General features: G+C 41.9%; 1 protein-coding gene across 14 annotated transcripts in view; it reads right to left on the bottom strand.

The window, feature by feature from the left end:
* Positions 1–26,656, bottom strand: part of LOC149315753 (receptor-type tyrosine-protein phosphatase T) — an 849,328-nt gene that overhangs the window by 175,874 nt on the left and 646,798 nt on the right. For all 14 annotated transcript variants that reach the window (XM_089514002.1, XM_089514000.1, XM_089514008.1 and 11 more), the window contains exons 10-11: positions 23,523–23,724; positions 20,447–20,549 (exon numbers count right to left, since the gene is read on the bottom strand). In XM_089514002.1, coding sequence (XP_089370128.1) covers positions 20,447–20,549; positions 23,523–23,724 — 305 coding nt within the window. The remainder of the gene's footprint in view (positions 1–20,446; positions 20,550–23,522; positions 23,725–26,656) is intronic.

The following is a 26,656-nucleotide window of genomic DNA, read 5'->3' as shown; positions in this document are numbered from 1 at the left end:
ATGTTTTATTCTGTTAACAATTTCTCATAGACTTTTCTGTTTCTTTTGTTGTTTTATTTTAAGTTTAGGTTATCACCTTGTTTTGATTGATATGAATAAATAGGGTGACAGTAGGCAGCCTTTCCTGACCAGTTTGCCAGTTGGGAACAATTCTGTTTCCTTGTACTTGGTTACGATGGCAGCCTCTTGTCATGAGTACAATTTACATATCAGGGCAATCAAGTGTACTGGTATGGACAGGTTGCTTACCTGTAACGGTATTTCTTCGAGTGGTCATCTGCGAATTCACACAAATGGGTTATTCTGTGCCTGCACAGTTAGCTTCGGAACCTTCTTGGAGAGATTAAAGGCGTTTTGGCGGTAGCCCCGCCCACTCTCAACTGTCTTTTTCAGTCGGTTTCCCTCCTAAACCCTCAGTTCCATGGACGCCAAGTAGCAGCAGCCCAGGACGGAAGGAGAGGCAGGGCACGACTGTGTGGGGAGGATGGGCGGGATTTGTGTGAATTCGCAGATGACCACTCGAAGAAATACCGTTACAGGTAAGCAACCTGTCCTTCTTCTTCGTGGTCTCTGCGAATCACACAAATGGGTTAGACTAGCAAGCTTAGGTCAGTGGAGGTGGGAGTGCCATGCCACACAAGAAAGGCATATTGACCCTCAATAAAATCACCAGGTGGGAAACCAATCCCAAGGGCATGCAAACATAGGAACGAACAGTCCCGCTGACATAATGACTCTACAGAGTCATGTAGAAATACTGAGATGTAGTGGAACAGTCACCAATGCAGGTGAAACATGCCCATTGGTAGAAAAACAGGCTTGCCAACTAACCATATGTTGCACAGACTGTAGGTAAACTTTGATGGTCCATAATAAATGGCAAGTGTAAACTAAGGGCAGGGAAAAACCCTGACCTAGATAGCACAGATTTCTTGGTAATGGAGATTATGCCAAAGCCACCGAATAGGTGAGTGACATGGAATATAAGGAATCTCACTACTGTGAGCGGCTATTGGAAGATGCCAAGCACGAAGGTCTGGTATACAGACCTTGTCTAATCCAAAAGGTGGATTGAATCCAACATGAAAGGCAAAGAGCTCACAACAATGCAAGGCTGCACAGGCCGGGATGTTGGTATTTAGGAAAGAGGGGCTTACAAAGCCCTCAAACTTGAGGCATGTCATTCAAAGAATCTTGAAAGTAGGAAACATGCAGTAGCCTGATAAAGCCTCTCGAAGCCATGATTTGGAGATTCTGGCAGCGACAGACACAGCCTAGAATGCTAGTTAGTCTAGGGCTAAATGTTCTCTTTACAGAGTATGAAAAGACAATCTGTGGTCAACAATGAGATGGTTGAAAAGTGCATTCATAGAGAGAGAGCCTAATGAGATCGAACTGGAGAAGAGCTCCAGCAATGATTCCTGGAACAACGGTGGACACCAGAGAGGAGGAATATTATCTCATTAAGTCACAACAAATTTCTGACTAGAATAGAGGAGATTGCAAGATCCAATTGTTGTGGCACACAAGACACGCTGTATCTGAGCGTAATGTTCCAGGCTATCAGCATGAAGCATGCAGATCTTGGTGAAAACGATAAAGGAAAAACAACAGTGGCTGGTATGATGCCAATAAGACTAGTCACAGCATTGTAAAAGAGAAGGGATACCACACTGTCAGGTTGAAAGAAGTCCCTGTGGGGATGGTATCCCATGACATGATGTCCTGTAGAAGCTGTATCAAGGATATTGAGAGATGGCAAGAACAGCCAGAACTGATAGTCAAACAGTATAGCAGGAGTGAACTGGTGTCAATCCATCATGAATGGGCCCTAGGAACAAAAATGTTCAGAGCAGTGGAGCTGGAATAGACGTTAAGAGCCACAAAGTCCAATTCTAGCCAGCTGGTGCAAAACACCAGGCAATATGACAGAAATCATGATAACGTTATCCCTAATGCTTAAGAGGAACGACTCAAGCTGTAGCATTAATCTACTGCAACATGCCAGTATGAGCAGAAGGACTTAGAGACCATATAACAGTGGCTCAAAAACCCTTATCATATAGGTCCAGGGCGCGTAATAAAGCATGAAGTACACTGTGACAGTGTATAGCAATTAGGTGGAGCGCAGGACTCCCTTAGGGGAGAGATGCCCCAAGAAATTTGCAGAATGCATGGATAGCCTTGTTAGGGTTGCAGGTGGAGGTCTGAAATATTGTCACCTCACCCAATCAATGTCTTGGACCAGAGGTTCAGGAGAAATAGGATGGTATGACATCAATCGGCCAGGAGAGATGAGACAGGTATGCAAACCTCGAGATCTCCAAGTATCCATGGGGTGGACAGATCTTTAAATGGTGGCTCAAAATTGAGGGATGTCCCCAGAGGGCATTCCTGCCCAGAGGAGAAAATGGAAAGGAATTGTAGCAGTTGTTTGCCACCTGTTCCAAGGAAGAGAGTGGCATTGACAAAAACCCTTTGGAAGGGGTATGGGAAATAGACATGTATTTCTCACTATATATAGTGGCCTTTGATAATAGGCATCAACTGCCTTAGGTGACACTCACATTGGGAAGTGGCAAAACCTTTCCCTATGAATGATGGTTTCTGTGCTTTGGTATCAAAGCCCCCCTTGGAGGGAACAAGATGATCACAATTGAGCTGGTACTGGTTGTATAATGGTAGCGTCCCTAGGTATGAAAGGGACGAACCAATTTATGAGATTTGATTGTACAGTCCTGAAGCCGTCCATGCGGTGAAGGATTACCTGTACCCAGAGTAAATAGATTGTGCTCCCAAATTTTACAGGGGCCAACTCAGAAGTCACACTTGAATTTCTGCATTAAGTGACATTTAGCCGTCCAGTCTGAGATGAAGGACGTTGTCATAAATTGTAGCGTACAAATGGTGATGTCCTCCCTCAGTATGGAGGAAGCACCATCTCCCCCGAATTGGCTATATAGGGATAGCCGTGATGTCATGTCTCGGTACAGAAGGAATATTTGCACTGTATAACTGTCCAGTGATGCTGGCATTCCTCGATACCGAGGCTTCAACCTGAAAAAAGTCTCAATTTTGAATGAAATGGGACTAGAGTATGTCAGGGTAACCATTTTTGGCTCAGAGGCAGAGAAGTGACCACTGGTGGTGGTTTGAGGGACAGGGCACCTCATGGCCCAAATTGATAGAGCGCTTGATGATAGTTAACCTCGGTACAGAGGGAACAACCATGGCTTTGAACCCAAACCAGCATCATCCATACTGGCTGCTGGGAACAGCTAATCGTGGCCACAAAATGAACCCGGTAGCAGCAAGGCGCATGCGACGGTATCAATAATGGCCCTCAGAACTGAAAAGCCAGCTGCATTCGAATCCTCTTGTGCAGCTTTGCACGGTACCAACGTTAGACTCTTAATATTCGTCTTCTCAAAGGAGAGTCAGGACGAAATGCAGCCATACAATGATGGCAATCTGGCTAACATCCCATATCAGTTTGACCCCGAAGAGTCAGGGGCTGACAAAGGTAGAAATCAAGCTGCAAGCCAATCGGAATTAGTCCTGAAAGTCAGGGACCGATGAAGATCAAAGCCTGGCAGCCAGCCAATCAGTTTGACCCAGAGAGTTAGGGACCAATGAAGATCAATGTCAGGCTACAGGTCAATCGGTATGACTCCAGAGAGTCAGGCACTAACGAGGATCGAAGTCAGGCTGCCATACTGTTGGTATGGGACCGATGAGGATCGAAGTCGGGCTGCCAGGCAACCGGTTTGACCCTGAAGAGTCAGCGACCAATGAGGAACGAAGTCAGGCTGCAAGTCAAGCAGTATGACCCCAGAGATTCAGGGACTGATGAGGATCCAGATTGGACAGCTAGCCAAACAGTTTGACCCCTAAGAGTCCGGGATCGATGAAGATCCAATCCTTTCAGCCAGCCAAATGGTTGGACCTCGGAGAGTCAGGGACTGACGAGGCTTGAAGCTGGGCTATAAGCCAATGAATCTGACTCCAGGGAGTCAGAGACCGATCCATATCGAAGTTGGGCAGCCGTCCAATTGGTTTGGCACCGGAGAGCCAGGGACCCATGAGGGTCGATGTCAGGCTGCAAGCCAATCGGTATGATCCCAGGGAGTCAGGGACCGATGAGGATCCACGTTGGGCTGCCATCCAGTCGGTATGACTCCGGAGAGTCAGGGACCGATGCAGATCGAGGTTGGGCAGCCATCCGGTCAGTATGACCCAAGAGAGTCGGGGATCGATGAGGATCCATGTTGGGCAGCCATCCAGTCGGTATGACTCCAAAGAGTCAGGGACGGATGAGGATCCATGTTGGGCAGCCATCCAGTCGGTATGACCCCAGAGAGTCAGGGACTGATGAGGATCCATGTTGGGCAGCCATCCAGTCGGTATGACCCCGGAGAGTCAGGGACCGACGCAGATCGAGGTTGGGCAGCCATCCGGTCGGTATGACCCCAGAGAGTCAGGGACCGATGAAGATCCACGTTGGGCTGCCATTCAGTCGGTATGACCCCGAAGAGTCAGGGACCGATGAGGATCCACGTTGGGCTGCCATTCAGTCGGTATGACCCCGAAGAGTCAGGGACCGATGAGGATCCACGTTGGGCTGCCATTCAGTCGGTATGACCCCGAAGAGTCAGGGACCGATGAAGATCCACGTTGGGCTGCCATTCAGTCGGTATGACTCCGTAGAGTCAGGGACCGATGAGGATCCACGTTGGGCTGCCATTCAGTCGGTATGACTCCGGAGAGTCAGGGACCGATGAGGATCCACGTTGGGCTGCCATCCAGTCGGTATGACTCCGCAGAGTCAGGGACCGATGAGGATCCATGTTGGGCTGCCAGTCAAATGGTTTGATCCCGGAGAGTCAGGGACCATCCAGTCGGTATGACTCCGGAGAGTCAGGGACCGGTGAAGATCCAAGTCGTGCAGCCAGCCAAACGGTTTGACCCCGGAGAGTCAGGGACCGACGAGGCTTAAAGTTGGGCTTGAAGCCAATCGGTATGACTCCGGAAAGTCAGGGACCGATGAGGATCCACGTTGGGCTGCCAGCCAGTTGGTTTCACTCCGGAGAGTCAGGGACCGATGATGATGACCTCCAATTGGTTTGATCCTGGGGAGATAGGGACCAGCAAGGACGAAGTCGAGGCAGCCAGTAACAACTTCTCTTCAGGAGAATGAGGAGACAAAGCCATGTGAATGGCCCTGAGACAGTTTGTCCACAACAAAAGAGCATCTCTAGCCATGCTGAGGAAGGAAGGCCGGTGGCCATTCTATTAGTTCCTCTCAGAGATAAGAGGAATAATGGGGCTTTGCCAAGTGAGCCAGTAAGGCAGGCATTGTTTGAAAACTTTTCCTCAAGAAAAAAGGCGGGAAAAGTTCTGCCAAGCACAGCAGTTCCCTCAGAAGGGAAAAGGACTTGCCAATGTGAAGGCTGTGGTTAAACAACTTCACCTCAGAATTTAAATTCACATTTAAATATGTGATTCTCTAAAAAAAAACTGCAGTACAGAAAAAAAAACCTGCAGTACAGGCTGTTGTTAAAACAGCTTTAGTTCAGAGTTTAAATTCACATTTAAGTAAGTGATTCTCTAAGAAATGGCAGGGCAAGTCGTTATTAAAACAACTTTACCTCAGAATTTAAATGCACATTTAAGTAAGCAATTCTCTAAGAAATCATAGGGCAAGTTGTTGTTAAAGCAACTTACCTCAGAATTTAAATTTGTATTTAAGTACGTGATTCTTTAAGAAATCGCAGTACAGGCTGTCCTAAAACAGCATTATTTCAGAATTTAAATTCCCAATTAAGTAAGTGATTCTCTGAGAAATCACAGGGCAAGTTGTTGTTAAACAACTTTACCTCAGAATTCAAATTTACATTTAAGTATATGATTATCTAGAAAATCATAGCATTTGTTTTAAAATATGAACAATGATGTTAAAAAATTACCACCAAAACACAGATTGATCCTGTCAATTCAAGTTTTTAAAGTCTGACAGGAAAATGAATCTCTGAAGAGTACCTAGAAGCTGCTGCTAGTGCGGCGGACAAAAGGAACTGAGGGTTTAGGAGGGAAACCGACTGAAAAAGACAGTTGAGAGTGGGCGGGGCTACCGCCAAAACGCCTTTAATCTCTCCAAGAAGGTTCCGAAGCTAACTGTGCAGGCACAGAATAACCCATTTGTGTGATTCGCAGAGACCACGAAGAAGAATCCCATTTCTTTGGGAGCGCTCCATAGTTTGTTGTGATCTATCCAGTCAAAAACTTTACTGTAGTCAATAAAGTACATAATATTTTCTTTTGGAATTTCCAGGTGCTTTTCATTATCCATCACCCTTCCCGGTGAGCTCCGCTCCGTTACCTCCCTTGACTTATTTAGGAAGAGGTTAAAAACCTTCCTCTTCCAACAGGCTTTCCCCCAGACAATGTAGCATCTGTGCTCTCCCTGATGTATTGTTGCACCTGCACTTTACGCTAGCTATTGTTGTGTTTTAATTCTGTAGTTTTTACCTTGTTTTTAATCTGTTTTATTGCATGGCTTGTGTTTTTGATGTATTTATACTGTTTGTAAGATTTGTACATTGTTGTACTTTGTTGTTACCTGCTTAGATCTGTAAAGGATAAGTGGGATACAAATAAACAGTTTATTATTTATTTATTATTATTATATGTTTGGAATGTGATCCCTGTTGTCTCTTCCTTTTCTGAAACTCACTTGCACTTCTGGGATTTCTCATTCCATATATGGTATGATATGCTTTGTGCAACTACATAAAATAATATACTTCACAATTCATAACTGGAGAAAAACATTTCCCCCAATCAGCCAGTACTACCAAGATATCCATACTTCTGTGAGCACTTCCGCTTTTATTTTATTTATTTTTTAATTTCATAAAACTGGGGAGAGAGGAAAAACTGAAACGTGAAGAGATTACCAGGAAGATACAAGAGACAGTCTTCCTTTTAAAAAAATGTGAAGATACATCCATAGCTCTAACCATAGGAAAGGTGTCGTACAGACAATTGCCACTGTAAAGATGTCAGTTCAAGCAAAGCAAGGCAGTGTCTGAATCCTTGTTTTTTTTACTGTGGGGACATTAAAAAAAAATCTTTAGGAAACTGAAAAAGCTACCTTTTGTTGATGCTAAAGAAAGATGCCCAAAATATCACCCACTTGAATATATACACTATGTTTGGAAAAAGAGAGAGCTAAAGTAGAAACATACTGTATAGGGAAAGAGTGAGAAATTGGAGGAGGAATTTGGATTTTTTTTAAAAATGCTGTTAACGCCATTGAGGACCTAGTAATTATAAAGTGGGATATAAACCTAAATAAATAAATGAGACGGTTCATATCCTAGATCCATAAGAAAGAAAACTAAGTTGGGATCACTATGATAATTCTGGATATTCCTTTTCTCACTATTTAATGTCTCAGCATTATCATGTTCCAATATTTCATATTTAACCTTTTTGCTTTTAACAGAGAACTGCATAGCATCCAGATGAAGAGTGCCTCATTCTCTCTGCTACTCCTAAAGCTCTTAGGTTTGACGATGTTACAGCAGCAAGCAGACAGTCTTGAGTCCTGACACTAGTCACCCATTTGGCAAAGAGAAAGGTATCAGTGCAAGTCACTTCACTTCTCATCAGAGTATTCATATATGCTGCCCTCAGCTGTCTATATAAGCTGTTGCTTTGTCTAGCTAGACAGAAGAGATCGATGGAAGGTCTGGAAACAGCCGGTAACCCATCATTCTGGTTGCTTTCAGGAGATTGTTGTGGCAGAAAGACAGGCCTAAAACATTTCTAGCAATGCCCTGCCAACATTAGTATTGGGAACAATGGAATGACAGCTAAAGCAAGAAAGAAAATTCGGACATCTAATTCACATGTTGAAATCAATCACTGCCACTTTTTATGACTGCGTGCCATATTCTTCACTAAAGTATAACGAACAAACAAATAAAGGAACAGGATGTCTTTTAATGACAGAAATAATGGGACCCTGTGGTGCATTCAGATGTCGAGTATTATAGAACAAAGGCCTGTTACAGACAGGCCAAAATAAAGCTGCTTCGAGTCGCTTTGCAGGTATGGTATTTCAATGATGCATGAGTCCTAAGAGTCCAAAAGCCACATCAAAGCTGCACTCCAGTCCTTAGGTCTAGAGCGTGGCTTTGGTGCGGATTTTGGACTCTTAGGACGCATGCATAATTGAAATACCATACCTCCAAAGTGACTCGAAGAAGCTTTATTTTGGCCTGTCTGTAACAGGCCAAAGTAATGTTAGCAGCAACATCAGAAGTTCATACACTTGCTCATTTTCCTGTGTAATATCTTCCATCATTTGTCAGCTACACTACCACAGTTTCTATTTTAAAAAATGATAAAATGGGCACATATCTAATCTCAGAAAAGGCACATTTAGAAAGTACTGTGGGAACAGAGTACCAGGACACTCTGTCTTTGACCTCAAAGGAGAGACTATAACAGGAAACAAAGAAACACTGATTCATGACTCTTTCTCCTGTACCTTGAATAGGGACAAAGGTTTTGTATCTCACTATATGTATAAATTAGCTCATCTTTTCAGAAGTGCCTGCACTATCACACAATATTTGTTTGTTTAATTACCATTGTTTAGTCAATTTTTGCTGCCCATAATTTTACCATTTCTTTTTCTTTTGGCCCTTTTGATTATAACCACCCACTCACAGAGTTCATCTACAGGTCTCCCTCTCTTCTTCTTATATTAGAATTGCACAAAAAAGTATTGTCATTGTACCTTTATTAACTGATTATCTGTATTGATATTCTTGTCACCTGCCAATGTCTGCTTGTCAAACAACCACTATAAAAATAATAATATGTTTTTGTTGAGTTTTTTTGGTGGGATTAACATTTCTCTTGTGTCTCCCTTTTTGTGAATGGGGATGTATATTGATCGCTTCCAATCTGTTGGCCATCGTTTTGTTTTTCATATTTGTTGGCATATGTTGGTTAGCACTAGAGTTAACTCTGTCAATGTGGATTGCAGCAGTTCAATTGGAATATCATCTGTTTATGGTGATTTGTTTTTCACTATTTCTCTGCTATTCTGATATATCTGCTATTCTGTATTTTATTCATTGATTCAATCTTTAGTCAGTCAGAGCATTAATACCTCACTCTTCACCAGCCAATATTCCAAAGGACCTGCATATGTATAAAAAAAAACCAAGACAGTCCTTGCCCAGAGGCAATGGTTTGACTGGCATGCTTATTATAATTTATCCTGCTTTCAGCTCCAACTACTAATGAGTCAAGTATGATTGTTTCTAAAGCATTTCCTAGTTATAATGGGCATATTCTCACCCCTCAGTGTTAAAAAAATCACTTGCATATAGTACCAAAATTAATTCTAATTAAATTATGTTTTGCTAAGTGAATGTTAGTTTCCTGGTTGTTAGAAATACTCCAACTTTATAATTTTTCAGATTGGACACATTCATTTAGTTGTGAATGTTAAGCAGCCTGCAGGGCTAACTTTCTGGAAGAGAGGTTCTTTCAACCCAGTCTCTACATTTTTTTCAGACTTTTAGCCTTCATAGGATAGCTTAGACTTTTAAGATGTAATTGTTCAATTTCTCATGCACTATTCTAAAATAATATTGAAAAGAAAGACCCTCCATTTGCAGTAAAAAGACAACCGTTTGGCATAAAATGTGCTCCAGATTTATTTTTGAAAACGTTTATTTCTCAGTGGAGAATAAACACATTTATCTCTGCTGCCCCACTCCAAATTCTCTTCTAATCCAGAAAACCTTGATTCCTCTCAAGAATAAAATTAGTCTTTTATCAAGAATCAGACAAGAAGCTTTCAAGTTAAAGGAGGCTGTTACAGAGGTAATCATAAAGAGCTTCCCACATTTCAAAACCTGGATTATATCAGAAATCTAGTTATAAAAGCAGCAACTATTTTGCTAAGATGCCCAGCAATGTTATTCATCTTGTTTGAAAGATTACAGCATGCCATTCAAAGAAATTGCATGCATACAATTTTCTACCTCTTTTGCTATCTTTAATCAAACTAGCTGGGATTTTAAAGGTAAAGGGATTTTTTAAAAGTTATTTTTAGTGAGATGTGGTATCATTTCAAAGCATCTTAACAACTTCACAATCAAGTTAATACCAAATCCATTTAATCAAATATATTCAATTTAGGGATGGAAATAATATTCAAAAATATTTTTTTTTGGGGGGGGAAGTACACTCCGTCCTTGCCTTACGCGGGGGATCCGTTCCGGATCCCGCCGCGTAAGGCGAATTCCGCCTATGCTCGAGCCCCATTGGAAACAATGGGGCTCGTGCGCGGCGGCATGGCGGCGCGGGAGCGTGCGGGGCGCAACGGGCACGCACACCCATTCAATTGAATGGGACACGCTGCCCCTTCCGCCCCATGCGCGCCCCGCGGCTTGAGCGTGTATGCTCAAGGCTGCATATGGCGCGCCTGTGTATGGCGCGGGCGCGCTGTAGTGAAAAAAACCCCATGTTTTTGAGTATGGAGGAGCCCTGAAGAATCCTGAATTGATGGGAATCTTTGCAGTTCAGGATTTATTCTGCACAAAATTTATTTGTAGTTGTTTTTCATAGAAAACAGCATTTTTGTGCAGAATATTTCTCCTCAGAAATGTGTGTGTGTGTATGTGTGTGTGTGCTTACAGTTAGAGATTTGTATAATAATGAGATGCTTAATATTGCTTATTCTGCTGCTTTTGCTTATCTGAGTTAGCCAAAACCTCTGATATTTATATTTTCAATAAGTCTGACAAATGAAAGGTCTGATTCACATCTACATGAGCTTACATGGTTTCAAGCATAGACATAAAGGCTCTGTGGGCCCTGAAAGGGCAACTCAAACAGATTTCCACTTGTACAATGGGACTCATCTTAACTATCTTCCCTCTCAGCTTTGCTCCAGATTTGCTCCTATCCTTCAGAGGAGATCTAAGGCACACTGGGTTTCAATGGAAATTCATTGTACCAGGGATGCCAGTTCCACTAGCAAAGGTGGACTGAACTGAATCCAGCATACTGTCTATTCAGATCTCTTGATAGTAGTGAGAATCACATTAGCAAGGACATGATGGTTGAAGAGAGAACTAAACTTACATATAGACTCTTATGTATTCTTAATAAACTGCATGCTCTGATTTAGTGGAAAGCCAATGTCCTGCCAATGTCAATGGGATGACAACTCTCCCCCAGGTTTTAGTCCAAACTTTTAAGGAACAGTCCAAGATGCTGTGCCTGTTTTGGAAATAGAGTGCAACATCTTGAAGAGCTTCTCTGACATACGGTCTGAAAGCCCGAACAGATTCACTGTCCCACTCACATCACAGCCATCACCCTCTATGACTTACAGTGTAGCAGAAAATCCTCTGCCTCTCTTTTTTCATCAAAATTGGCTGAAGAGAAATGTTAGGAGGCTTTTCAAGTTTGTGTGGTCTCATGTCACAATCATCTCCACAAACCTGCAACACAGATTAGGGATAATAGCTACTGCTCCCTTGATCCTTATCTTTCCAATTCAGTACTCCTTGCTGACATATTAAAGATAATGACTGTGTACAGCTATGCCTTCTGTTGTGTGAGAAGCAAAGTGTTAGTGGCTTTGGAGGCGCCTTTCCTCTCCCAAACCACCTGCTATTAATTTGCTTTTCAAAGCAGAGCAACAAAATGTTGTTTGTATTGTTTACCATTAAGCAGATTTTTGTTGGCTGGGATCATTTTAGGCGCTTAGTGATTTCTTTCAGAGTAAAAAGGAGAGGTCCAAGAGAAAGAGCTGTTACACATACAAACTTCTACAAAGGAGAGATTGCAAGCTACACAACAAGACTCCTGAGGCTGTATTATGTTATGATTTGCATGGATCAATACATGTGGAAATGTTACAATGCAACAAAACATCTATATCAAATTAATATTACATAACCTGTATCTAAGAAGAACCTGGTATAAATCATGGCCCTGTGTATATGACCAAGTAAATGCATGGCAGGACAAACTGTAAGAGGCACACATGCTGATCCTATCTTCAGTCTTTCTACAAAATGCAACTGCCTTCACATGTTCAGAATTTAAACAGGTTCATCTGGATGCACTGATACTGGAAACTGTGAACATGCTTACAAATCTAAAATATACATTTAAACTACAGATGACAAATGCATAATGTTTAGAAGTGATCATGCAAGCAGTTAGCTAGGTAGCACATTCTTCACAGCACATTTTGACATGTAACTATCCGCAGGATTTTAAAAAAATATCCCACATGTGCAACTCATTTAAATTGCATGGGTAGTGAAGGGTCAAATGCTTCTCCCCGATCCTGTGATCAGGGGAGGAGCCTTTGCTGGCCTTTCAGTGGAGAGACCAGTAATTTAAAGATAAACGGCGTACTTAGTGAGCTGTTAAGAGAGATGCAGGTGGGGCTTAGCCTAATTGTGGCTTGCTCACCCATTCCCTCTCAGTGTGGCTGAAATGTTGGCCCACTCTCCCACCTCAACAGCAGTGTGAGAGTACCTTCTGGGTGCTTCAGGGCTGAGTAGGAATTTTCTCCCTTTTCCAAGGTTGTTTTTTTTAACCTACCCCACAATTGGCCTGAAATGTGGTCATAAATAGGTTTAGGTGGAGGGGAGATAGAGGTCCAGGGGAACACCTCAGCACCCTCCTAAAGGGTGAAGGTAAGTCTCCGGAACTGACTTTTAGGTCTTGTGACTAAACAGGAATGGAAAGGGACTTGCTTTGGGGCTGGCCTGAGATTTAAATCCTCACTTAAGTCTTGCAAGTTAAGTGGGGGAGCCTTGGGTTGGTCTTCCGGATGCAGGCTGGCCGGGGAGCAACCCACTTATGGATTGTCCTTGGGGCTCAGATGTTTCCACACAGGGGAAGCTGGGGAATTGGTCTGGGAGCAGACCATCCACCAGTTGTTCCCACATGTGGTTCTCCCCCCTGGTTTTTGCAGATCTCGAAGAAATAAAATTAAATAAGTTGAGTTAAATAAAGTTGCCCATTTTATAACCCATTTCTCTGTGTTTGGTCTCATTATTCATTGGGTTGGTCAGCGATGCTTTGTATTTTGAAAAGAAGAACATTTATGTAATTAGTGTAAACCCAGCAATTTCAATGCACTCATTTCTGCTACAGATTGTAGTCATGATACGCCATGTCAGATAATTAATGAAAACTCTGCATAAATATACATTTTTAAAATCTACCTTTCACTTTTCTGAAACTCTTTTTTTAAAAAATTTCTACTTTGAATATGACGGAAACATAACCACATTATTTATTCCACTTTTACTTGTACTCTGAAGAAACAGAATTGTCCCTTATTTTTAACATTTGGTTTTATTTTAAGGTACTGATAAAAAAAGGCCTTGCCTTCTTGGTGCTAATCATTTTCTAACATAAGGTTGAAAGTTTAGAGATTAAAAATTTAAGTAGTACGTAGAGATAAGATAGTTTAGTCCAGGATAAAAGGGAACATTTCTGCAATGGAAAAAAAAACACCCAAGGAAGCATAAATTTATAAAGATCATCAAGAGGGTAAAATGTTCATTTAGCACAATAAAATGTATTATTGGGCTACTAGTTGGGAAAACATAGCAACAGCAATAGCAAGTACATTTGTATACTGCTTATCAGTGCACTTAAGCACTCTCTAAGTGGTTTGCAATATGTAAGTCAATTGTCCCCAACGAAGTGGGTACTCATTTTAGCAATCTATGGAAGGATGCAAGGCTGATTCGACCCTGGAGCCCTAACTGGGATCAAACACACAACCTTGTGGTTGGAATGGCTTAAGTACCAGCATTTAACCCCAGGGCTTCTTACATTGCAGAAAAACAAACAAACAAACAAACAAAAACTGGTTAGCGTTTGTTAGCCTGAATATACAAAAAATAAAGTTGCACTGTGCTATCAGTTGTTTTTAAATTAAGAAAGTTCTCAAAGTTTTTAAAGCATCCTGGTTCTTGCTATGCTCTAAGCCATCCTTAAAACTGTCAAGTGAGAAGATCATCTCACACAGTTATTACCTCCCCTGAGATTCATAAAAGCAAAATAGAACAGTGGTTATCAACTAGATGTCCGCTAGATCAAATTGCCATCCTAACATTCTACTGCCAGCAACAGCCCTGGGAGGTAATCGCTCACGTGGACATTGTACATAGTGTAAGTGCACATTCAAGATAACAGAGTTGGTGAGTTACAATGAAAAAACAATCAAATCATACACCCTAAATCAATTTTCAACTTGTTGCACCCCATCTGTGATTTATGCCATCAGATGTCCTTACAACAAAGAGCCTTAAAATGTGTATAGGAAAATATCTTTGCAAAATCAAGAACTAAAGAGCACGTCCCCCTTTTGGTGCCCATTTTTTGGAACATGATCACTCATTTAAGCATCTGTGCTTTGGGTGCTTGAGAAATCTTTCCTCCAGAATGAGAGGACCCCGCTTAAAAAACTGGACATGTTAACCCCCCCCCCCCCCTCATGGTCTAAATATGGACTTAGAGTACAACCATCTACTTTAAATCTTGATTTTTCACATATCATCTAATTTTCCATTCTACTTTATGCTATGGTAAGTATGGCCTTGATACACATTGGAAAAAAAATGGAACAGTATAATGCCTTGCCTACTACTTCTCAAACTATCAATTTTCTGGCACAAATTTAGAGAAACTATTTTCAGAATCCCTGCAGGCAATTTTAGATGTGTATAGTGTAAGCAGTATTTTGTACTTGTATAAGTTTATTTAGGTTAAGAGGCATTTTTAAAACTGAGACATTTTACGTGCAACTTGATGCAAGATATGTGTACACAAAATTGATACTGCAAAGTTTAACTTGTCTCCTGTTATAATTTTTCTTGTTTATATATTTCTTTCTTTTTATCTTTTAACAGCCCCTAACAAAGGCCCTTAAATATTACTTGGCCATAATGCATTGGGCTAATTACAAGAATAAAATCATATTCTTCAACACACCGAGACTTTGTCTGTTCTCTATATCCCTTCTGTTGGGTGTTGCCAGTCCTCCCCCTCCCCTTTTTTTTCTTCCTTTTTCTTTTCTTTTCTACTAATTATGAGACAAAGAAGTAGTCTGGACAAGATTCAGGGTTTCCATAATGAATATGAAGAATTCACTTTCCCTCAATCTCCATTTCTTCTTTATGTATAAAGTGTCATATATTACTGAGATTATTAATCACAAATTATGCATCTGTGGCCAGTGAGCATGCTAGTAATAATTTGGGAAACTTGCTGTTTCTCCTGATCTCCCATTCCCCCTGCCCACTACTGTCACTTCCCAACAAGGATTATCAAGATATGTTTTCAGCTATCCCCATTCCTGAGTTTAATCTTTACCTCACATCATAGTGGTTATGTTTTATTTTATCTGCATAGCTGACCTGACAAGGATTATCAATATGTATTTCTGAAGTTTATTGCACTGGGATTGAAACGTTCCCCAGTGCGTTCTAATGTGCCCGCATGCGGGCACGCACAGAACATGACAGGGACGCGATGGGGCCAAGAACCCCATTTTACCGCACACTGGAACGCCGCCTTTGCCACTGGGCATTCCAATCACATTCCCGTTGCGTTCCAGGGGGCGCCATTTCTGAGAACTGTTTCAAAGCGTTAGAACGCACTGGGGAACGTTTTAACCCCAGTGCGATAAACTTCTCTGTCTCTCTTCACAGCCCAAACTTAATCCTTATGACTCATGAACTGTTGATGTTATCTTTCATCATCCTTACATGCCTGATAATAATTTAGGAGTTTATCGCTTGGGCAAATAAGTCTGTTTACCTCTTCGGGCTTCAATTCTGGATCTGGGATTCCCTTGGATGTTATCATACCTAAATTGCCACCAATTTAGGTGGGATGCCACCACCCAGATGCATCCCAGGTTGAAGTCTCACTCAGCCAGCACTTTTTTTGAAGTTGGGGAATTTCCAACTTCAAAAATTGGCTGGCTGAGCAAGGCTTCAACCCAGGATGCATCTGGGTAGCAGTATCCTGCCTAGATTGGTCGTGAATATATAGGATAACATCCAGGTCATCCTGGATCCAGAATTGAAGCTGGAAGAGGTAAGCCGGCTTATTTGCCCAAGTAATAAAGCTCTGTAGCAAAGTAGAGGTACCTGGAGGGAGAGTTGGGGGAGGAGAGAGCGATCAGGTGGAGGAATTAAGGAGGAAGAGCCCAGAGGAGGGGCTGGAAGAGGGGGAGGAGGAGCCAAGGAGGAGGATAAGAGGAGAGGGAGAGGCGCGTCGCGGAAGAGGGAACAGACGCGGAAGAGGAGGACGGGGCGAGGCGGTCGAGTTGGGAAGGGAAAGAGTGACCCATAGCCCCCAGAGGTCTGGACGGCCCGTGTCCCTCCAAACTAAACTCACGCCAAGGCCACCGGGGCCACACGAGGCTTTACAGTTGCGGGACCCCCGCGAAGAGGGCGACTTCCCCTTTCCAGACGAAGAGGTTTGGAAGAAGCAGGAGGCAGGAAGCCTAACGAGTGAGTGGTGGGACAGCAAGGGGGGGTTACTGGGAGCAGGGACCTCCACCACCAGAGAAGGAAAAAGCCGAAAGGGAACCCCTTGAAAAGCACGCGGGTGGCCGAGTCGCCGGGTGTGGGACGCCGCGAGAAGAGGTCGAGGAGCAACCTATGTAAAGAGACCAAGAGAGCTTGGGACACTGTTACTTTGGGGCTGGGAGTTTTGGTTTGTTGCACAGAGTTGATGTTATAAGTTACCATTAAAGGTCACAGTTCTTGCAAGGCTTGAAGTAGAAAGTTTGTTGCGCACGTGTTACCTCGAACTACATTCCCCAGCATGCAGCCGGTCGCACCGACCCCGCCCACAAGCTCCTTATTGTCTGTTAATAGCAAAATATGATTGACCTTTTAGTGACTTCTCAGAAATTCCTCATTACTTACCACTTCCGCTGCGACACGTCTGGATGCACAGCGTCCAAGATGTCAAAATGGCGGCGCCCATGTGGATGGGCACCGCCATTTACAACGTGCTCCGCGCGTGTTGGGGCCAGGGCGGGTTAGGAAGGGGCGACTCTTCCTAACCCTAACACGCCCCTTCCTAATCCTAACACGCACGGAGTGCGTCGTTAGTGGCGTTTGTAACCCGCCATATTATCCTTAAAGCACTCCTTCTGAAACATTCTACATGGTTTCATTTTTTCCACCAAAATGCATTCTTTCCATCCATTTTTTAAAAGAAATAAGAATTATGCAATTTTCATTTGTATTTGGGAATTTCTCTGTGCAGTTTAGTTTTGTTTAGGTAACTCATATGGCAGTAGTATCCTTGGAGAAATAGTACAATTGCTGCCTTGGGGTTCTTGTATTTTTGTTGTGCATTTATGACAATCCCTTCATTCCATCTGAAACCCACACATTATTATAGCAGTCCCCCTCTCTAGTTCCAAGAATTATGCATTCATTATAGTGGAAAATTAACACGTCAAAGAAAACTATAATTAAGAATTCTTCAATTCAGTTTATGCTTTTTCAATTAGACTCTCTATAATTTTAATCATGGGAGGATTAAAATTTTTCTGTAATTTATATACCTGTGGTCTAATTAAGCCCTAAAATGCCTCAGCCAACCACAGCAGAATCGGAGTTTAGTCATTTTTTCCCCCCACTGGTATTTAAGTGAAAATGTGTACTGTTGTACCAGGTAGTCTGTATGTACACAATGAACAGATACACAAAGCTCAATTTTGTCTAATCACAGACTTGGCTCTTACCAGCCTGGTCCAGATTATCTGCAGTGGGATTACCAAATGATATTTATGTTAATTTATATTTAAATGTAATTATAATTCATAAATTATTTTGAGCCAGAGATGAATAAGAATATAGTTTATACTTGGTACAATAGTACAATGGACACTTGGTGTCTGCTGGAGATTGGTTCCAGGACCCCCTCTGGATACAAAAATTTATGGATGCTCAAGCCTTATTAAATAGTAAAATGGTGTTCCTTGCATAAAATGGCAAAACTGAGGTTTGCTTTTTGGAATACACACACACATTCAAGCCGTGAAGGGTTGAATTTGTGGATAAAGAATTCGTGGATATGGAAGGCTGACTGTATTGAGGATGGCAAAAAATAAGACAGTTGTGAAAGGGTGCAAAAGGATCATTCTAAATTCTGTGAGAAGAAAATTATATACTTTGCAGTTGTAAAAAATATTTGAAGTTCAGATTTTATTCTTAACATTATTTTCCATGCAGAAAACACAGTTTCCTGCACAGAAAATACAACATTTGTGGACTTATCCTGAACAATATTTGTCCTTTTTTGTGCAGAAAAAAAAGCATTTTCTGCACAGGAAATAGCATTTCCTACACTTTGCAGAAAATGTTGCTTCCTGTGTGCATGTGTGCACACACATTTGTAAAATATGTGTAGAACCAGTCCAGAATTAAAAAGGTTAGTCCATAATTATTCTTTCCAGAGCTTCCTGACACATGTAGAATACATTTCTTTATTGCTTAAAATGTTTTTAAATATTGTTGCCATCCATGGATTTGAGCAGCTGTGAATGGCAAGTCTGTGCTGTCCCCAATGTGCAGCCACACCGCCATTAGAGACAATGGTACTGAAGCTTCCTTCCTTCCTTCCTTCCTTCCTTCCTTCCTTCCTTCCTTCCTTCCTTCTCCCCTCCCCCTCCAAAGCTTCTGCCTTGGGCTTGTTCAGGGGCGTAGGCTGAAATTCCATCGGCTGGAAGGAGCCAAAGCTAGACCCGGGGCTTGGGGTGTTGGGCCTGAATGCAGGAGGGTTCTGAAACCCAAGCCTCTGCCCCAGCTCCAGCTCCCTCCAGCCTCTGCCCCCAAAGCCAAGCCCAGAGCAGAAGGCTCAGAGGGGAAGGCAGGCAGGCCAACAGCTTCAGTCCCATTGAGGCCAATGAGACTTGAGCATCCACAGATTTTTTATCCATGGGAGGCCGGGTCTGGAATGGATCCCCTATGGATACCAAGAGCTGACTGTATACATTTTATACATATTTTCTCACAAAACATACACTTTCAATTATTTCACTTATAAGCTAAATATTTTATCTCAAATATGCGCTTCTAAATAGGTTGAAAAATCCCATTAAACTAAAGATGAGGAGCCCACCTACTCAGCCCCTTGGAAGTTCACATTGCCCCCCCCCCCCCCATGCTCCTTATCTTGCTGGCAGTTGCTTTCACTCAGTAGCACCCCATCTCCGCATCTGACATGGAAACTGGGCACCTGGCTGCATCCACATTGTCAGTTTCCCTGTTTCTGCATGAGACACAGGAAGGGGAGAGGGCTTCTTAGTCAGAGCTGCAGCAAGGTAAGGCATGCATGCCAGTCATGTGTCCCAGGTAGGCGTGGCGGGTGTGTCAACATCCACCAGTCCCCATGCCAACCCAGGGACCAACCCAGTGAGCATTGGGGTCAGGAAAGTATGGACTGGGCCCATGTTGTCCTGGCCCATCTGCTCAGCCCCTCAGAGCAAGTGATGGTAGGTGGTGGTGGAGCTGGGTGGCTCAGGGAGACATGTTTTAAACAGCTACCTGCCATTGGAACAAAAAGCTCCAGCAAGTTTTATTATTATTATTTTAAACTCCATTAGAAGGGGGAATATCTTGGTTTGGGTGCTGAATCAGCCAGACAGCATCCAGTTTGTTCACATTAGAATTGGGGTTTGGGACATGTGTCATCTGGTCTTCTCTGAGAGGACTGGGGAAGAGAGTCAGAGTCAACACACACAAAGAAAAGCATGCATTAACAGTTCATATTATAGCATACATTTAGGCATGTCTAATTATTCTTTGAGCACATGAAATCCAGGACACAGAACAGACATGGACACTGGTGAACATTATGATAGGTTTTCTTTTCTTTTTCTTTTTTAGTCCCATTTCTGGATACCAACTGCTGTTCAAATGAGTTAAGTAAATAACCAAAAGCAGGATTATTAATGCCTTAAAGCCTAAAAGCAACAGATTTGTATAATCCCTGAGCTTGCCTGACCAAAGCCTGGGGAATGTTCAAGCTGATCAGATCAAATTTTTGAATTTTCTTCTTAGGTAAACTTGCTTGATTCCTACTCTGTTAGCCTAGTCTTTTGCTATTTTACTGCTTTACTACTCTTTTACTGTGATATATGATTATTTTCTGAATAATTTGATTGTGGTTTTCAGATTCTTGCTTTAGACTCAAATGCAGGATAGAAGCAGGCCCTGCTTCATCAATGTTGTTATCATCACCATCATCAAGATCACCACCACCACCACCACCACCAGCACCCTGTTGTAGAAAAAAAAAGCAAGTGAAGAGACTAAAAGAAAATGAAGGAACTTTTTCTTTTTACCTGACCGGTGCACCACGAGACTGTGCTGGCTTCAGCATGACTGTGATGGTGGTCTCTGTCTCATTCAAAGGCGAATCTGTATCATATTCAGGCATTGATGGTGCTGAGGAAAAACAGGAAAACTGTGTGTCTGATATCATTTCTGGGACATATCAGGAAGAAATTAACTGACAACATTTGAGATTCAGTACTCCATCTTTTATTTTTGGATGCCAATAAAGTAGCCTTTCAATTGGTGTTTTAACATCACCAACTACAACTGGTCATTCAAGTATTTTTGCAACTCTCAGGACCCTATCACATGGGGTTAAAATCCTGGTTTACCTTTCCTGAATTCAGTCCTAATTCGGGAGGCAACTGGGTGTTATTGCAAAGAAATTGCCACTGAATAGCCACCCAGGTCCATCCTGGATGCAGCCTGGGTCCTCTAAGCCACTTTGACAGCCATGTTTTAGATTTTGGAAGCTTCCAACTTCTTTGTTTGACAGTCCAGAAGATTTATGCAATACTTTTTTTTTTTTTTCTGGCACAAATAATGACCCAATTGCAGGTTGTGTACTCTAGCATGTTAGAGTAAAATTATGGGTATAACAGGTTAATGAGGCCCATGGCAAATGTGATGTTGGTGGTATTATTGCTGTTCCCTACAAAGACTCAGGCATGCACTATCGTAAAAAATATGACAAAATTATGAGAGGGCAGATCGTAGACCCAGCAGGCCTTGCTTTCTAATAAATTGACCCAGATGAATCTCCCCCTTCCCCCAGGCCTGATGTATAAGTGGAAATTTCTCCTTACCTCCTCCCACTGTAGCACCCTCCCCAGTCTGTGACACAAGACTCCACCCCAGCCTTTTGGAATAAAATGTAGGGTGCAATGAGACTACCGAGGTGGAGAATGACCACTGTTAATTATATCATATGAATTATATTTTGACTATTATGCAATTATTTTAGTAGGGATTGTTCTCATTTTTTAGCATAATTTAGTTATAAATCTCAAAGATATTTACTGTTATGTTCTTTTGTCAGACTATGGAGATTATCACACTAGGGCCAATTCCACAACAATTACACTATTGGAAGATAATGGAAGCATAGCACTATAGCGATGAATGTTTTCACCCAGTCGTGCAATTGCACAATCACGATGATATAAAAATGAAAAAAGAAATGCAATTGCATTCTGCATACATCCATTCGTGTATCGTTAGTATATCATTATTGAATGTTTCATGCTATTTTGGTGCAACTGCACATGTTTAAAAATCATGGTTCCATCTCAAACACAACAAAATAAAATTTATATATTTCACAACAATATTTTTATCCAGTTGAAACAGAATTATGCCATACACCTCAAAATAAGAATGAAATCTGCTCCAAAAACAATCCTAGCACTGAAAACAAATTGCAGTCTGGGAAAGGTCCTGGATTGTTCTGCGATAGTATGAATGGAGTGTTATTAGCTTCCACAGCTTCATGATAGTGCGATTGAAGTGCTATCGGCAAACCATTCACAGGGTTTCCCCATTAATAAGAATTTATGGGAGCATTCCAAGTTATTGATGGGAGAAGTACTGGATGTGTGTGACATCATGTGAAAATCTTCACACAATCATGCAATCATGACATAAGCATTCCATTTTTTTTCCATTTCTTAATCCCGTGTGATAATCTCCTATATCCATTGCATTCTACTGGATCGGCCTATGGCTCATGGTAACTGGCTCCAGGAAACAGTTTTGGACTGAGAAAAGCCCTTGTGTTTCATTACTCTAACCTTGGCCCTGTCTGCACAGGCCTTATAAACAAGCTCCCCCCTTCCTTTTGGTGGGGAGTCTGGACAATGCAGAGCCCAATCCTTGAGACTGGTGTAAATAGTGCAGATAATGTCCAGCCCATTCATCTCCAAACCCAAGGAACAACCCTCTTAAAATGCTGTAAAATAATTCTCTGTTTACTCTAGATCTTCCTCAAAGATCTAGAGTCCTCTGTTCTGATAGTAGGTGGCTATTTAACATGCATTGTGTTGCCTGGGGTCCCGCAGGCAGCAAGTCATTCAGATTAGAGAGCAGAAGGTGAACTGTGTTTGAGAGTCATTCTTTATTAATTTACTTTTTAAAAAGGGTTTTGTTGTGGGTTTTTTGATTTTTGGCCATGCAATCTTCTTGAGCACATGGTCTGAGGGGATGGAGCTTCTGCTGAGCCACTGTTCTGATTGGGGGAGGAGCTACCAGCAGCCATCTCTCCATGAACCTGTTTTCTTTGTCCTTTGAGTTCAGTCTTGGAGGGCCAATGGTGCATGCCTTGCAGTGTATCCAATCAGCTCAATAAACTTCAAACCAAAGCTCTGCTAACAGGCAAAGCTAACAGGCATTTGTGTGGACATTTTGTGGCATAAATTTGAGTGAGGAAGAACCAGAGTTTTGTAAGACTGCTTAACATGGATGGTGAGGGACTTGCTGCAGTCACCTGCAGTGGTATGTTCATCTTCTTGTCAGTGGATGTGGGTGACAATTCCTGAAGCAAGTGCAAGCTGATGGCCCTGTTGGATGTGAAGGTCCTGGAATTTGACATTGGAGTTTACTGCACTGTTCCTCCTTGGTACAGCCCCAGAACGGAACTGAAGGAGCAGGAACAAGTGTGGAACGAGTGGGGGACGGATTTTACTGCACACACCAGTCCCTCTCTCATTCTGTCCCCCCTCTCTTCTGTTCTTAATCCGTTCCAGAGGGGGCGATTTTTGAAAACAGTTCAGAAGAACCAGAGTTGTAGAACCAGAGTTCTCCGACAGAGGAGGCTAAATGTTTCACAAAATTACAGTTCCCAAAATTCCTTAGCCTTGAGCCAAAGCAGTTAAAGTGGTTTCAATCTGGATTATTTCTGCAATGTGCTTTGGATCTAAATTAGAATACTAATTCCAGCAACCTTGGGTCCTGAGTCTGGAGAAAGGCAAGATGGATAGATGGATGGATGATAGACAGACAGACAGACAGACAGATTTTAACTTCATCTGTAAAGGGAAACTGAGCTCTCATTTCTTTCCTATGAGTATTGTTAGTAAACTGTAGTACCTGAAATTTTAGTTGCAATCCGTGTGGTGATGGGAGGTCCAAACCCTTTCACTGTGCTGGCTTTGATCGTGAATGAATATGTGGTTCCTGGATATAACCCCACAAACAGATGGTGAGTTTCATTTCTTAGTTTGAAGACCTTTCCTCTTTGGTTCGACAGGTCAGCGGTGGGATCAAGAGATCCAACAGCCTTGTATGTAATCTGGAATGAAGGAAAAAGAAAATGGAATTTACTATTTGTTTCTGCTACCTATGAAGATCTAATTTCCAGTCATTCTGACTGGAAAAATATAATTAGCAGAAATAATTTGAATTAATATTTATTTGAAGTATTCTAAGTGAGATCACAGATGAATGCACACATATATTTAAGAAATGTGTTGCATCAGTTTTGTTCATGAACAATGGAGCATCTGTCCAGGGCATACTGCAAATTTCAAATTCTAGGGTGCTTCACAGTGAAATCTTTGTATATCCCCAGCTTTTCTTCAACAGAACTAACTATAAATAAAAAATAGATTTTGGAAATATCAGCTTCTTATTGATTATTACTGATAATTCATAATATTTAAAGAGCTAAAATGAAAAAAGTAAAACCTATCATATCTCATCATCAACAACAGCAACATTTTACTGGTGAAATATGGTACCTTCTAGCCTATGCTGTTAGATATCCTATATACAATGGTCCCTTCCCTTACACATATGTAACGCTCACTGTATTACTGGTCTGATGACTTGTGATCTTGCAGAATCTATCAAGTTCATATATTCTGGCCACTGAGATAAAATATCATCTGACAGAAACGTAACTCCGCCATTTCATGTATTTGCTAATACATATTGCATTTCAAAATTTTGTTCATCAGAATTCCATTAAATTTTAAAAATTAGTTGTTTTGTTTCATATGAAGGAAATTCAGCTATGCTACATTTTGACTAAAGTTTCTAATTCAGAGCACTGAACACATGGGAGAAATGAATGTTAGTTAATAAATGTTGGAGAACAACATAAAAAAATGGGAAACATTTGTAGGCTTTCCTTATGTAATTCTGTCAATACTGGATGAAAGGATTGGAGAAGCAATCAAATTTAAGGAATTGTCTACTCAATTAGAAAACCTGGCATTAAAGTCTATACGATTTGGATCAGGTTGTGGTTGCTTGTACTATTCTGAAAATCTTCTAAAGTTAAATCACAGGAATGTTCTTTGGTGTTCAAACTGAATCTACTGCAACAGAGGTCAAAATGACAAGGCTAGAGACCAGCCCTGATATTAAGTATGCTGTCTTCACAATGTCTCCACACTGACCATACATTGTTGTGATCTTGATGGGGATGCACACAATTATGGCTGTTCTATGGGCCAAGCAGTTGTCAGGATTGTGGTATAAAAAGTCATATGTTTTATAAATTTAGCTTTTAATTTAATTCCTTTAGATTTTAAAAGCAGCAGCTGCAGGACTGAGACCACCTCCTTGCTACTCCTCTTGTTTCTCCTCCTTTGTTGATCATTGTCCTTGCTTTTTAGAATTTCTATATAATTTCCACCTCAGAAAGCTGGCGGTTTAGTACAAACCCAGTGAAATACTCATGAATACTTATATTGCTGCAGCTGCTAACACACTTTTAAGATCTACAAGCCCAAAGCACACCTTTGAAATTCTGTCTGAGTTCCATTATTATGCTTATTAATGGTGGCTGTGCAGGTATACACACATATTCAGAAGTAAAACTCATGACTTATTTACTAGCCAATTTCTTCTCTGTGTTCTAAATTCAATCTAAAGGTGGCTTGATTTCAGCAGAGCTGTCAATAAAATATACTATAATCTACTGCTCCCTTAACCTTTCCTCATATTGCAGAATTCTTACTCATGTGTAATGCAACACTGTGAATAAATCAATGTATACTAATTTACATGCACATCTTCAATATTTTATGAAGGGCTTCACAAATATCAATTTCACAGGTACATATAAGTATCTTTAGGAGGGTGGAAATGAAAATACAGCTTATACTGGGGGGAAAACTGCTTGACAAATAAACATCAAAATAAAGCAAAGCAAAACAAAACCCAGAATGACCACAAACCAGTTTTGTTTTGTTTTGAAAGGCTTCACAAATTTTTATCAATTTCACAAGTATATATGAGTGTCTTTGTTTTTTTAAATTGAAATTATTATCTTTTAAATAGTATAAATGTGAATGGCGGGTTACAGACGGGCAAAAAGGGGTGTGTTCATGACGTCATGAAGGTATAGCCTTCAGACGGCCCTTACCTGAATGCTGCCATGAACACACTGCCCGCATGCCCCAAGCGGGAAGAAGCGGCATTAAAAAGGTGCTGCTTTTCTCCGCTTCTTTTCTATATACTGCGCAACTGTGCAGCTCCGTCTATAAGCTGCTTCACCGGTACGCCAGAATTGTTACACCGCTAATTTAAGTTGCCCATTTAAAAGCTCCGTGTCTGCTGCGTCACATAATGAGTCGGGGTCCTGGAACATGCGCAGTTTGCACCGAGGCTCTAATTAGAGTGTCAGATGCCATGCAGATGTGGAAGCTGCAGCACAGCTGCACTCTATTTTAATGCTCGTAACCCTAACCCTAACCCTAACCCTAACCCTAACCCTAGAGCAACATGTACACATGCGCTGCTAGAATTGGGGAAAGTTTGGAATTTAAAGGGAACCCCTACACACATTCCTGTGCCATTTTCACCTAACAATAAAAAAAACCTAAAACTAAATATTTACATATGTACAAGGGAGGTGATGGGGGATGGCAGGGGGACAGCGGTGGCAGCGGCGACAGCTGTGGCTGTGCATTGCAGATTCAGCAAGAGCGTGGGGACCAAAGGAGAGGAGGCATCCATGATGCTGGTGACACTACCAACGTGCAAGCGGACAAGGATGCCAACACCAGCTGATCACCAGTTGGCAGGAGACCACCATTGTTCTTGGGCAGGGCGAGGGAAAAAGTTTAAAGGGGCCTGGGTGCTTTAAATGTGCACTTAGGCTTTCTGCCGCCGGTGCTGAGCACCGCAGCTGCGCATCCGCCAGCCGACAAAAGAAAAAAAAGCCCCGTTTTTGGCCGCCCGTGCAGAAGCTGCCTCTCTCTTTGCAGCGTCCT

This window comes from Sceloporus occidentalis, unplaced genomic scaffold (genome assembly GCF_023333645.1).
Source record: "Sceloporus occidentalis isolate IW3139 unplaced genomic scaffold, rSceOcc1.0.p SCAF_3, whole genome shotgun sequence".
NCBI lineage: Eukaryota > Metazoa > Chordata > Lepidosauria > Squamata > Phrynosomatidae > Sceloporus > Sceloporus occidentalis.
Note: the sequence above shows the minus strand (reverse complement) of the source record. Positions and strands in the feature narration are given on the sequence as shown.